Genomic DNA, 13,934 nt, shown 5'->3' on the forward strand with positions numbered 1-13,934 from the left:
AAGGAGGATTGACTTTTAGGAAAGTTTGATTCCTCTATTCTTGGGCGTTGTTTGAACTGACTTACTGAGGGAGAAAAACCCTGTGACATATGTGGAGAGGAAGCAGGTGCCATTTTTTGAGTAGGCTGGGAGATTGTGCTAAGTCTTATTTGTCCCGGTTTAGATTGTGCTGGGGAAACTGCAGGCTCACTCACCATGTCTTGTGCTGAGCGCTCTGGTGAGGACCCGTCCGCTGCTGCTGGGGATGCTGAGCTGTCCCTTCTGCTCTCTGCACTTGAGGCGGGAGAGGCCAGGGAACTTACTGCCGGGGCACGCCGGATCGCCGCACTGTGAAGAAGGCATCCAGTCGTTTCGATTGCGGGCGCGATGCTCTGCGTCAGGACATCCCAAAGGTAAGGGACTTTCGGCGGGTGAAGTGGCAGGAGAGGAAGCTTCAGTTTAAGCTTTAGAGTCGCTTGTAGGTGGGTTCCTGAGTGGAGCTCAGAGTTTACGCCGCCATCTTAGAGCTTGTCCATGCCACGCCCACAATGTTGTCATATTATTTATTTTGCACACTGAACAACGTAAAAATGCAATCCAAAAAACAAATGGCAGAGTTTCCTTCTTTTCACCTATTTCCCTAAAAAAAAAAGTTATACAATACATTATTTGTACCCAAAACTGATGTCATTAAAAAATACAACTTGTCCTGCAAAACACAAGCCCTCATATCGCTATTTCATCAGAAAAATTAAGAAGTATGGCTCTAAGAATGTAGTTGGTCATTAAGACACAAACAGGCTTCATCACTAAGGGGTTAAGGCAATTGTAAATATTATTTCACATAATACAACCACCCTACTGCTTGTTTATTGGTGATTGTTTTGCTTTATAAATATAGATGCTGTATAAAAAGGTCATGAAGCCACATTTAAACCACAAGCTCCTAGAAGAGGAATCCTTGCATATGAAACAATGGATGCATCAAAGCCAAAACTGTGCCATGAAAAAATTGATACGTCAAAGTCAAAACTCTACCATAAGGATGGAATGAACACCAGGAACTTTCTACAAACTTATTGTGATAGAGACACTGTATTTGAAGAAGAGACTTTAAATTTCATTATGAAGAAGATACATAATTCATTGGCTGCGGGTTTGTATCTACAATCTCTGATTATATCATAGGAGACATTTATGTCTACAGACATAAATTCTAATTATGGACATCAGATTATAACACACTTGTATGATCTTAAAACAACTCATTGACTACTGATACTGATTTGAGTCTTTTTTTTTTCTCCGCAGGTAATTTCAAAGGCACAAGTGCTTATGATATTAGTGTCGCCTCCCTTATTCATCAGCTATATACAGTCAGTGATTACTACCCAGAAATTACAATACTAAAACTGAATGACACTTGTATTATGGAGCTGAACAAGTGGCTGGCCATGCGTACTGGGGCTTATGATTGGTCTCATGCACATGATTATGTGAAAGGACTTCACTGCACCAGGTAGGATACTATTAAATCCTATATCCTCAGGCGAAAGCTATGGTGGACCACATTCTACTTTCCAGTGCAGAAATGAATGAAAAGCTGTTGAAATGAAAACCTTCTATTTTGGTCTCCATTTCAGTAAATTTATAAAATCATAGAGACAGCTTTCTACAAGGGTTCCCTCCTTATCCATTTTTGAGGGTTTAGCACACAAACCATGACAAGACGATTGGACAAAAGGGTAAACGTGATCAAAACAGGCCCTAAGCTCTATGGTAAAAATGGGATGTGAATAGAGATGAGCGAACATACTCGTCCGAGCTTGATACTCGTTCGAGTATTAGTGTGTTTGGGATGCTCGTTACTCGTAACGAGTACCACGCGATGTTCGGGTTACTTTCACTTTCATGTCTGAGATGTTAGCGCGCTTTTCTGGCCAATTGAAAGACAGGGAAGGCATTACAACTTCCCCCTGCGACGTTCAAGCCCTATACCACCCCCCTGCAGTGAGTGGCTGGGGAGATCAGGTGTCACCCGAGTACAAAAATCGGCCCCTCCCGCGGCTCGCCTCAGATGCGTTGTGACATAGCTGAGGGACAGTGGTATCGTGTTGGAGCTGCTGTATGGAGAGTGTTAGGAGTTAGTGCAGGCTTCAAGAACCACAACGGTCCTTCTTAGGGTCACATCTAACCGTGTGCAGTAGTGTGGAGGCTGCTTTTAGCAGTGTTGCACATTTTTTTTTTGGTATATCGGCCGTGCAGAGCATTCATTGCGCCCTGCAGTAATAGTCCAGGGACAGAAGTGTGGAGGCAGGGAGAGCGTTAGGAGTTATTGTAGGCTTCAAGAACCCCAATGGTCCTTCTTAGGGCCACATCTAACCGTGTGCAGTAGTGTGGAGGCTGCTTTTAGCAGTGTTGCACTTTTTTTTTTTTTGGTATATCGGCCGTGCAGAGCATTGCGCTCTGCAGTAATACTCCAGGGACAGAAGTGTGTAGGCAGGGCCAGAAGACATATATTATTGATTGAATATACGCAGTGGTCCTTTTCTAAAAAATATTGGAAAAAAATCTATTTGGCCTGCCTGTCACTGTGCTCAGTGTTCTGGGTCCGTGTCTGCTGGGGGTATTAGTTCTCCAAATAAATACGCAGCCAGCTAAGTGTTACAGCAGGCTTGCGCCAAATTATTTCCTGGCTCTGAAATCACCGGTCTGTTGCAGTTAATAACAGTGCAACACTGCAGTTCCGTGACACACACTTCAGGGACAGAATTGTGTAGGCAGGGCCAGAAGACATATATTATTGATTGAATATACGCAGTGGTCCTTTTCAAAAAAATATTGGAAAAAAATCTATTTGGCCTGCCTGTCACTGTGCTCAGTGTTCTGGGTCCGTGTCTGCTGGGGGTAGTAGTTCTCCAAAATCATACGCAGCCAGCTAAGTGTTACAGCAGGCTTGCGCCAAATTATTTCCTGGCGTTCCGCAAGCGAACTCAGCCTCCAACCACAGGCCAATAAGCGGCACATTTAATTACAGCGTTGTGTTTCTGCATTCCTGGTAATACAGCATGCAGAGGGGTAGGGGTAGGCCTAGAGGACGTGGGCGCGGCCAAGGACGCAGAGGCCCTAGTCCGGGTGTGGGCACAGGCCGAGCTCCTGATCCAGGTGTATCGCAGCCGACTGCTGCGGGATTAGGAGAGAGGCACGTTTCTGGCGTCCCCACATTCATAGCACATTTAATGGGTCCACGCGGAAGACCTTTATTAGAAAATGAGCAGTGTGAGCAGGTCCTGTCGTGGATGGCAGAAAGTGCTTCCAGCAACCTATCGTCCACCCACAGTTCTGCGCCGTCCACTGCTGCAACTCAGAATCCTCTGGCTGCTGCTCATCCTTCCTCCCAGCCTCCTCACTCCATGAAAATGAGACATTCTGAGGAGCAAGCAAACTCCCAGGAACTGTTCCCGGGCCCCTGCTCAGATTGGGCAGCAGTGGTTCCTCTCCCACCAGAGGAGTTTATCGTGACTGATGCCCAACCATTGCAAAGTTCCCGGGGTCCGGGGGATGAGGCTGGGGGCTTCCGGCAACTGTCTCAAGACCTTTCAGTGGGTGAAGAGGCCGATGACGATGAGACACAGTTGTCTATCAGTGAGGTAGTGGTAAGGGCATTAAGTCTGGGGGAGGAGCGCACCGAGGATTCTGAGGAAGAGCAGCAGGACAATGAGGTGACTGACCCCACCTGGTTTGCTACGCCTACTGAGGACAGGTCTTCAGAGGGGGAGGCAAGGGCAGCAGCAGGGCAGGTTGCAAGAGGCAGTGCGGTGGCCAGGGGTAGAGGCAGGGCCAGACCGAATAATCCACCAACTGTTTCCCAAAGCGCCCCCTCGCGCCATGCCACCCTGCAGAGGCCGAGGTGCTCAAAGGTCTGGCAGTTTTTCACTGAGAGTGCAGACGACCGACGAACAGTGGTGTGCAACCTTTGTCGCGCCAAGATCAGCCGGGGAGCCATCACCACCAGCCTCACCACCACCAGCATGCGCAGACAGGCGGGCAGGGCCACTATATCTCCCTGACGGCACATTGGGTGAATTTAGTGGAGGCTGGGACAGAGTCAGAGCCTGGGACCGCTCACGTCCTACCTACCCCCCGAATTGCGTGCCCCAGCTCGGTGGTGGTATCTGCGTGGGTGTATGCTTCCTCCACTAAACCCTCCTCCTCCTCCTCCTCCTACGCAACCTCTGTCTCGCAATCAAGATGTGTCAGCAGCAGCAAGACGTCGCCAGCAGTCGGTGTCACGCGGTGTGGCAGCACAGCGGTGGGCAAGCGTCAGCAGGCCGTGCTGAAACTACTCAGCTTAGGAGAGAAGAGCCACACAGCCCACGAACTGCTGCAGGGTCTGACAGAGCAGACCGACCACTGGCTTGCGCCGCTGAGCCTCCAACCGGGCATGGTCATGTGTGACAACGGCCGTAACCTGGTGGCGGCTCTGCAGCTCGGCAGCCTCACGCACGTGCCATGCCTGGCCCATGTCTTTAATTTGGTGGTTCAGCACTTTCTGAAAAGCTACCCACGTTTGTCAGACCTGCTCGGAAAGGTGCGCCGCCTCTGCGCACATTTCCGCAAGTCCCACACGGACGCTGCCACCCTGCGCACCCTGCGCACCCTGCAACATCGGTTTAATCTGCCAGTGCACCGACTGCTGTGCGACGTGCCCACACGGTGGAACTCTACGCTCCACATGTTGGCCAGGCTCTATGAGCAGCGTAGAGCTATAGTGGAATACCAACTCCAACATGGGCGGCGCAGTGGGAGTCAGCCTCCTCAATTATTTTCAGAAGAGTGGGCCTGGTTGGCAGACATCTGCCAGGTCCTTGGAAAGTTTGAGGAGTCTACCCAGGTGGTGAGCGGCGATGCTGCAATCATTAGCGTCACCATTCCTCTACTATGCCTCTTGAGAAGTTCCCTGCAAAGCATAAAGGCAGACGCTTTGCACTCGGAAACAGAGCCGGGGGAAGACAGTGTGTCGCTGGATAGTCAGAGCACCCTCCTGCCTATATCCCAGCGCGGTGAGGAGGAGGAGGAGGAAGATGAGGAGGAGGGGGAAGAGACAGCTTGGGCCACTGGTGAGGGTACACATGCTGCTGGCCTGTCATCCTTTCAGCGTGTATGGCCTGAGGAGGAGGAGGAGGAGGAGGAGGATCCTGAAAGTGATTTTCCTAGTGAGGACAGCCATGTGTTGCGTACAGGTACCCTGGCACACATGGCTGACTTCATGTTAGGATGCCTTTCTCGTGACCCTCGTGTTACATGCATTCTGGCCACTACGGATTACTGGGTGTACACACTGCTCGACCCACGGTATAAGGAGAACCTGCCCACTCTCATACCCGAAGAGGCAAGGGGTTCGAGAGTGTTTCTATACCATAGGACCCTGGCGGACTAATTGATGGTAAAATTCCCATACGACAGCGCTAGTGGCCGAAGGCGCAGTTCCGAGGGCCAGGTAGCAGGGGAGGTGCGGAGATCAGGCAGCATGTACAGCACAGGCAGGGCAACACTCTTTAAGGCCCTTGACTCCTTTATGGCTCCCCAGCAAGACTGTGTCACCGCTCCCCAGTCACGGCTGAGTCGGCGGGAGCACTGTAAAAGGATGGTGAGGGAGTACGTAGCCGATCGCACGACCGTCCTCGGTGACACCTCTGCCCCCTACAACTACTGGGTGTCGAAGCTGGACACGTGGCCTGAACTCACGCTGTATGCCCTGGAGGTGCTTGCTTGTCCTGCGGCTAGCGTCTTGTCAGAGAGGGTGTTTAGTGCGGCTGGGGGAATCATCACGGATAAGCGTACCCGCCTGTCAACCGACAGTGCCGACAGACTTACACTCATCAAGATGAACAAAGCCTGGATTTCCCCAGACTTCTCTTCTCCACCAGCGGACAGCAGCGATACCTAAGCAATACGTAGGCTGCACCCGCGGATGGAAGCATCGTTCTCTATCACCATCAAAAACGGGGACCTTTTTGCTTCATCAATCTCTGTATTCTATTCATCCTCCTCCTCCTGCTCCTCCTCCTGAAACCTGACGTAATCACGCCGAACGGGCAATTTTTCTTAGGCCCACAAGGCTCAGTCATATAATTTTTGTAAACAATTTTTATACCTTTCAATGCTCATTAAAGCGTTGAAACTTGCACCTGAACCAATTTTTATTTTAACTGGGCTGCCTCCAGGCCTAGTTACCACTTAAGCCACATTAACCAAAGCGATTAATGGGTTTCACCTGCCCTCTTGGTTGGGCATGGGCAATTTTTCTGAGTACTGTTGGTACACCAATTTTTTGGGGCCCTCGCCTACAGTGTAATCCAATATTTTTTTGCCCACCTGCATTAAAGCTGACGTTACATCAGCTGTGATGGGCAATGCAATGGGATATATTTATGTACTGCCGGTGGCTTCCTGGCACCCACCCGTGCTGTGGGTCCACAGGGAGTTGTAACTGCATGTGTCTACTTCTAAAGAACCCCAGTCTGACTGGGGCATGCAGTGTGGGCCGAAGCCCACCTGCATTTAATCGGACGTTACCTCAGCTGTGATTGGCACTGCAATGGGATACATTTATGTACCGCCGGTGGGTTCCAGGGAGCCACCCATGCTGTGGGTGCACACGGAATTCCCATTGCGGAGTCGTACCTGCCTGTGACTATTTATAAAAAAACGCGGTCTGACTGGGGCATGCAGACACCTTGACAGAATGAATAATGTGTGGCACATAGGTTCCCCATTGCTATGCCCACGTGTGCAGCTCCTGATGGCGGTGGCACAGGATTATATTTCTCATTGCTTCTGTACGGCATTGTGGGCTATTGCCCCGCCCCTTTTAAAGAGGGTCGCTGCCTAGCCATGCCAACCCTCTGCAGTGTGTGCCTGCGATTCCTCCTCATGGCAGACGCACTTATAAATAGACATGAGGGTGGTGTAGCATGAGTGCAGCTGAAGGCTGCACAAGGACACTTTGGTGTGCGCTGTGGACACTGCGTCGTGCCGGGGGGGGGTCGGGGGGGGGGGGTTGGGCAGCATGTTACCCAGGAGAAGTGGCAGCGGAGTGTCATGCAGGCAGTAATTGTGCTTTGTTGGAGGTGGTGTGGTGCTTAGCTAAGGTATGCATTGCTAATGAGGGCTTTTCAGAAGTAAAAGTTGTTGGAAGGGGGGGCCCACTCTTGCCGCTATTTTGGCTTAATAGTGGGACCTGGGAACTTGAGATGCAGCCCAACATGTAGCCCCTCGCCTGCCCTATCTGTTGCTGTGTCGTTCCCATCACTTTCTTGAATTGCCCCGATTTTCACAAATGGAAACCTTAGCGAGCATCGGCGATATAAAAAAATGCTCGAGTCGCCCATTGACTTCAATGGGGTTCGTTACTCGAAACGAACCCTCGAGCATCGCGAAAATTTCGTCCCGAGTAACGAGCACCCGAACATTTTGGTGCTCGCTCATCTCTACTGCTTGCTCTATTGATCACTCATGTTTTGGGGAGGGGATCAGTAAGGTTTATTCATAAATATACTGGAGGTTGTACATGTATGCAGCCACTCCTTTAGCTTTGGTGGGAGACTGAAGATTGCTAAATGCTAGTACCAGGCAATTCTCTGGTGCTTCTATTGAAAATACCCCAATTTTTATGATCAGTGAGGATCTCAGCAGTTGTACTCCCACCAATCCTATAGTTATCTTTTTAATACTAATCCATGAAAATGAGTAAAGGGTTCTGTGGACAACTATTTGCAGGTCTTTCCAGAGATGCTTGATCAGGATCAGGTTCCAGGCAGGGCTCTGGCTGGGTCACTCTGGCTGGGTCATTCATAGAGTTGCCCCTAAGCCTCTACTGTGTTGTTTTGGTTGAATGCTTAGGATCATTGTCTTCTTGGAAGGTGCACCTACTGCCAGTCTGAGGTGTTTTGTACTCTGGAGCAGGTTTTCATTAAGAATATCTCTATATTTTTCTCCAGTCAGCTTTTCATCAACCCTGACTAGTCTCTCTATCCCAGCCAAAGAAAAACATCCCCACAGCATGATGCTGTCACTACCATGCTTCACTGTAGGGATGGCATTGGGCAGGTGAGGGGCAGTGCCTGGTTTCCTCTAGACATAACGCTTAGAATGGAGGCCGAAAAGCTCAATCTTGGTTACATCAAACCAGAGAATCTTGTTTCTTACAGTCTGAAACTCCTTTAGGCGATTTTTGGCAAACATTTAAGTGGGCTTTAATGTGTCTTTTACTGAGGAGAGGCTTTTTCCTTGCCAATCTGCAATAAAGTCCAGATTAGTAGAGTGCTGCAGTGATGGTTGACCTTCATCCCTGATTACTTAGTTTGATGGGGCGGCTCACTCTAGGAAGAGTCCTGGTTGTTCCAAATGTGTTTAATGTAAGAATTATGGAGGCCATTGTGCTCTTGGGAACTTTGTGTAGTAGAAATTTTTTCGTAGCTTTCTCCAGACCTGTGGCTTTACACAATTTGGTCTTTAAGCTTTGCATACAGTTCTTTCCACCGCATGGCTTGGTTTTGACTCTGATATGGATTTTCAGCTGTGGGACCTTATATCGACATGGATGTGTCTTTTACGATTATTCCCAATCAATTAAATTTACCACAGATGGACTGCAATTAAGGTGTATAAACCTCTCAGATTATCAACAGAAATGGGAGGTCCACAAAGATAAATTTCAGGTGTCATAACAAAAGTTCTGAAAACCTAAGTTAATGCAAAATATTAGTTTTTCATAAAAAAAAATTATAAAGATTTCTAACACTCTTTTCACTTTGTCATTATTGGACATTGAGAAGTGATGGGAAAAATCTAGAATTTTTAATTAATTTGCACAAGGCTACTAAAATGTTAAACAGGTGAAAGAGTCTAAAGACTTTCTGGACACACTGTATATTCAATCACTACCACGCAGTGTAGCATCCTGTTTGATGCTTATCAGGCATCAATGTGATGCTGAGATTTCTCCCTACCTTATTTCTTCTATTCTGTGCTAACTTTCCCATGAGGCATCAGCACTGACTCACATGACCATACCTGCTAGATCCATTTCCATCTTTGCCTGTAGGGAGGATAGTGTGATTTATACTACTCTGCATATTTATGTAAATACACTACAGCCCTAAAGTCAGGAAAATTAGCTGTAATCATCTTTAATTATAATTGTGTAACATTAGCTGTGTGATCATCATCAGTTATTGTGATAGGAATTTATACGGACCCCCCCCCCCCCCCTCCACACAAGTAGTTGTTCTACAAATAAATGGTTAAAAAAGAACAAACATAAGATTTAAAATAGTTTTGCACAGAGAAGTATGCTAGAATTCCTCCAAGCTGATGTGCCAGACTAATCAACAATTAGCGGAAATGTTTACTTGTTTACTAGTTATTGTTGCACCATGGGGTAACACCAGATACTAAAAGCAAATTTTCACATACTTTTGACATTCACAGATATTGGATTATTTTCCTCAAGAAATGACCAAGTGTAATACTTTTGAGTCATTTGTTTGATTAGCTTCTCCCTATCTATGCAAAAATGTAGAACATTCTGAAGGGTTCACAAACTTTCAAGCATCACTGTGTGTGCTCTATGGCTGGCAATGTTATGTAGTCCCTGTATAGTGGCACATGTGTGGTGGCCTTGCAGCTGTCATTGTTCTGCGAGCACTGTGGCTGATACTCTAAAGCTTGAACACATTAACGTGCTTGGAGCCTATCTCTTTTTTTAATCCTCCTCAAAAACATGTGTCATACATTGAGCCCATTGTACTCTATGGGCATTAGGTGATATAGCCATTCCCTTTAATACAACAGCTGTCTAAAGTGCATGGTTATCTCACAGCTCTATACACAGGAATAAAAGTAAGGAGATTTTATTGTTTACTCAGTTTTTTAAAATATCTTATCTTTTCAGTGATCAAGAAGATCTTAATAAGGAAGAACATTTGAAGACATGCATTAAGCGGGTTCTGAAATTTGACCTCCAGAAAGCTAACATCACAGACCCAGAGGTGCTGGAACAAACTGACTGCATAATCACAGCGTGGTTACTGGAGGCGGTCAGTCAAGACCAAAATGACTACATTAAAAATTTCCAAACCATAACAGATCTCCTTAGACCTGGAGGGCTGCTAATTCTTGCCGGGAGTTTAAATACTTCATATTATAAAGTTGGTGAAGACACATATCACATTTTTACTTATGATGAATGTTTTTTGAAACAAAACCTTGCCAATGAGGGATTTAAGATTAACACCTGTGAAGTGTTAGACAGTAATATACAAAGTGATCTCTGCGATTACAAACAGTTTATTTTTGTCACTGCTATCAAGGAATGTAGGATGTCTAAACTCCCCTAAGCTACTGCCATTCATAGACATGAATCCTGCATCTGATTTATTGCAAAAAAATTATATTTCAGTGTAGTCAAATGCTATAAGATTTATAGAATAGATGAGGTGGACAACATTATACTTAAATAAATTGTATGAGATTAGCTTTATAGTGTCATTCTTTCAGAAAGATTGACACACTTGTTTATAGCTTGCATCTGGTATGTCAGTGTTAAGACCCTTAAAAACCGCCACATGTTTTTATGGGGATTCGGGGCACTACTTCTGTAGCACAGACGTTTTACAGCACGCTTCAAAAGATAACAGCACTGTGCGTGCTACTATCCCAATGCTACAGCTGTTACTAACAGCCTTAGGCATCAGTCATCAACAGGTCTGGTACTAGTAACTATTAGGAAATGATAGAACCAGTGTTTCTGGTGGCGCAATGCACCACACAGCTGTGATACATGGTACATCTATCATGATCCCCACATACGCAGTTTTACTACATCCATCCTGACCCCACACATCACACACAGCACATGACACACACAGCTCTGCTACATCCTGATTCACACACACAGCTCTGCAACACGGTGCATCCATTATGATTCCCACACACAGCTCTACTATATCCATATTGATCCCCACACAAGACAAACACAGCTTGGCTCCTCCCACCACGGGTCCTTTAGCTCACTGGATCTCTGTGCTGGGAGGAGGTTGGTGTCTCCCATCAGGACTGCTGAGTTGTGTCTGAGATAATAATGCCTTAATTGTTTCTTTCTTTTTTTTTATTATCAATACTTTTTTTAATGTGTAAATCAGAAAATGATAAACAATAAAATGCAATATCATCAGAGACAATAGCATAAGATCAAATTGCATGTACAGTTCCAAAACAGTTTTTAAGCATTTTTAATGTTTTATCCTTGAGATTAGGGAATAGGGTGAGGATTGAGTCAGGTAGAGGAGATGGAAGGGGCAGCTTTTAGGGGTAAGATTCCACTTTAAAGAGGAAATATTGAAAAGAGTTTCAGTTTTAATATACGTTAAGTCTGCTGCTCTACACAGGTAGTAGGATATTTAAGCATCAGATACACCATTTTTATATTAGTTAACAATGTCAGTTCTAGACCAGTCCAGCCAGGGTTTCCAGACAGCTCTGAAATTACCATGTGTTCTTGAGGCCCAACTTGATAACTTTTCGAATCTACAGATTTCATTGACCTTAGCAGTCCACTGTGATAGAGTAGGTACAGTAGACTGCCGCCAATGCAAAGGAATTAGGGATTTAGCTGCCAATACAATGTGTGTAATCAGGTTAGACCTAGAGGGCTTATACTCAGGTGAGGGTTTGGCCAAGATCACAGTCGGGGGAGATACATGAATCAAATATGAATCACCAGATATGAATCAAAGAGACCACTTGCCCGCAGCCACGCCAACATAAGTTTGAGTCAGAAAGTTTATACGCAAACAGCCATTCTGGAGATTTATACCATCCAGTTAAGAGTTTATAGTGGTTTTCTTGAAGTCTAATGCATGTATGTGAAGCCAATGGTGTCCAACAGGCTCTTTCATATGAGAGATGTTTTGTAGCCTGAAATATTCCATAGGAAACCATGAGCTTCACTTACATGCGTTTAGTGGCTATGGTTTTGTAGCGAGATTTTGTAGCCCGTGTGAAAGAGGCCTAATAAAATGTCATTACATTATTATTTCAGAAGTGATCAAACCATCGCAGGTTCTTGTCCCGTTTGGGGCCTTAAAAAAAATGCAAAAATCAGTTTTAAAACATTTCACTAATTATTAAAAAAATAAAATTGATAAAAGAAAAAAAACATTTGTTATATTTATAATAACAGAATCTAAATAATAAAAGCGAATACATATTTGGTATCCATGCATCCATAAAGGTCCCATCTATAAAAAATAATGCAATATTTACCCCAGCACAGTGAACGTAGTTAAAAAAAAAATTACTCCAGAATTGCACTATTTTTGGTCACCCTCAACTCCAAGAAAAAAATGTAACAACAACTATCACAAGGCTGTATGCGCTCTAAAATGATACCCATAGAAACTACATTATGCCCCATAAAAAATGAGTTGTCGCATAACTATGTCAATGAAAATATAAGATAGATATGGTTGTAAAAAAGATGGCAGCAGACAAAAAATGTTATTATTTCCAAAGATTTTTTTATTTTTTAAAAGTAGTGCAGCAAAAAAAAATTAAATTTCGTATTTTGTAATAATGCTAGCCCACAGAAAGGTTATGTTATTTTTGCTGGAGTGTGTACACCGTAGAAACAAGATTTCCTCAAAGATGGTGGAATTCCATTTTTTATTTCATTTCACTCCATTTAGAATTTTTTTAAAGTTTTTAAGTACATTATATGATACATTAACCCCTTAATGACATGGCCTATTTTGAGCTTAAGGACCAAGCCTTATTTTTCAAATCTGACATCTGTCACTTTCTGTGCTAATAACTTTTGAATGCTTTTACTTATCAAGGTGATTCTGAGATTGTTTTTTCGTGACATATTGTACTTTATGTTAGTGTAAAAATTTCATCAATAAATTTTGTCCTTATTAGGAAAAAAAATCCAAATTTACTGAAAATGTGGAAAAATTCACAATTTTCAAACTTTGAATTGTTTTCTTTGTAAGATAGAAAGTCAAACACCACAACATAGTTATTAATTAACATTTCCCATAGGCCTACTTTACACAGCAATTATTTTTTAAGTGTTATTTTACTTTTTGCAGACTCCACAAAGTATATAAATTTAGCAGTAATTTTTCACATTTACTAGCAAATTTCAAAATCTAAATTTTTTAAGGACCAATGCAGTTCAGACATAGTTTTGCCGAGCCTGTATATCAGAATCCCCCATGAATTGCCCCATTTTAAAATCAGCACCCTTCAAAGTATTCAAAATGGTATTTAGAAAGTTTATTAACCCTTTAGATGTTTTACAGGAATTAAAGGAAAGTGCATCAAAAATTAGAACAGTTCCTTTTTTCTACTGATTTTCAATATAAAACCTTTTTTTTATATAAAACAGTAGGAGTTAGCAAAGAAACAAAACTTGGAATGTATTACCCAGATTCCGCAGTTTTTAGAAATGCCCCATATGTGGACGTAGCCTGTTGTATGGGCACATGGTAGGTCTCAGAAGGAAAGGAGCGCTTCTTGTCTTTTTGAATGCAGATTTGGCAGGTATAATTTTCAGACCCCATGTAGTGTTTGCAGTGCCGCTGAGGTAGCAGTACATTTGAAACTCCCAATAACTGACCACATTTTGAAAACTACACCCCTCAGGGAATTTTTCAAGGGGTGTAGTGAGCGGTTTGAACCCACAGGTATTTGAAGAATTTTTTTAACAGTTTGAGTTCAATACAAAAAAATCACATTTTTCACATAATGTTCAGCTTTAGGCCCAGATTTATATTTTTTACCAGTGGCAGAAGGAAAAAACATACCCCATGATGCGTTACCCAGTTGCTCTCGAACACGGAAATGCCCCATATGTGGACGTAGCCTGTTGTATGGGCACATGGCAG

At 44.4% G+C, this 13,934-nt stretch overlaps 1 protein-coding gene across 1 annotated transcript; it reads left to right on the forward strand.

The window, feature by feature from the left end:
* Positions 1–905: 905 nt before the first annotated feature.
* LOC136631430 (nicotinamide N-methyltransferase-like) lies at positions 906–12,936 on the forward strand. The gene is made up of 3 exons (XM_066605717.1): positions 906–1,135; positions 1,291–1,498; positions 9,938–12,936. The coding sequence occupies exons 1-3, from the start codon at positions 955–957 to the stop codon at positions 10,380–10,382; spliced, it is 834 nt and encodes a 277-aa protein (XP_066461814.1). The 5' UTR covers positions 906–954; the 3' UTR covers positions 10,383–12,936.
* Positions 12,937–13,934: the final 998 nt, after the last annotated feature.

The sequence above is a fragment of the Eleutherodactylus coqui genome, chromosome 6 (assembly GCF_035609145.1).
Source record: "Eleutherodactylus coqui strain aEleCoq1 chromosome 6, aEleCoq1.hap1, whole genome shotgun sequence".
Taxonomy (NCBI): Eukaryota; Metazoa; Chordata; class Amphibia; order Anura; family Eleutherodactylidae; genus Eleutherodactylus; species Eleutherodactylus coqui.

Bases quoted from the DNA above. Each gene is read 5' to 3' on its own strand.
- LOC136631430 (XM_066605717.1), top strand. From the start codon at position 955: ATGGATGCATCAAAGCCAAAACTGTGCCATGAAAAAATTGATACGTCA. The intron at 1,136-1,290 runs GTTTGTATCTAC...TTTTCTCCGCAG, and splicing joins ACATAATTCATTGGCTGCGG to GTAATTTCAAAGGCACAAGT. The intron at 1,499-9,937 runs GTAGGATACTAT...TTATCTTTTCAG, and splicing joins AAAGGACTTCACTGCACCAG to TGATCAAGAAGATCTTAATA.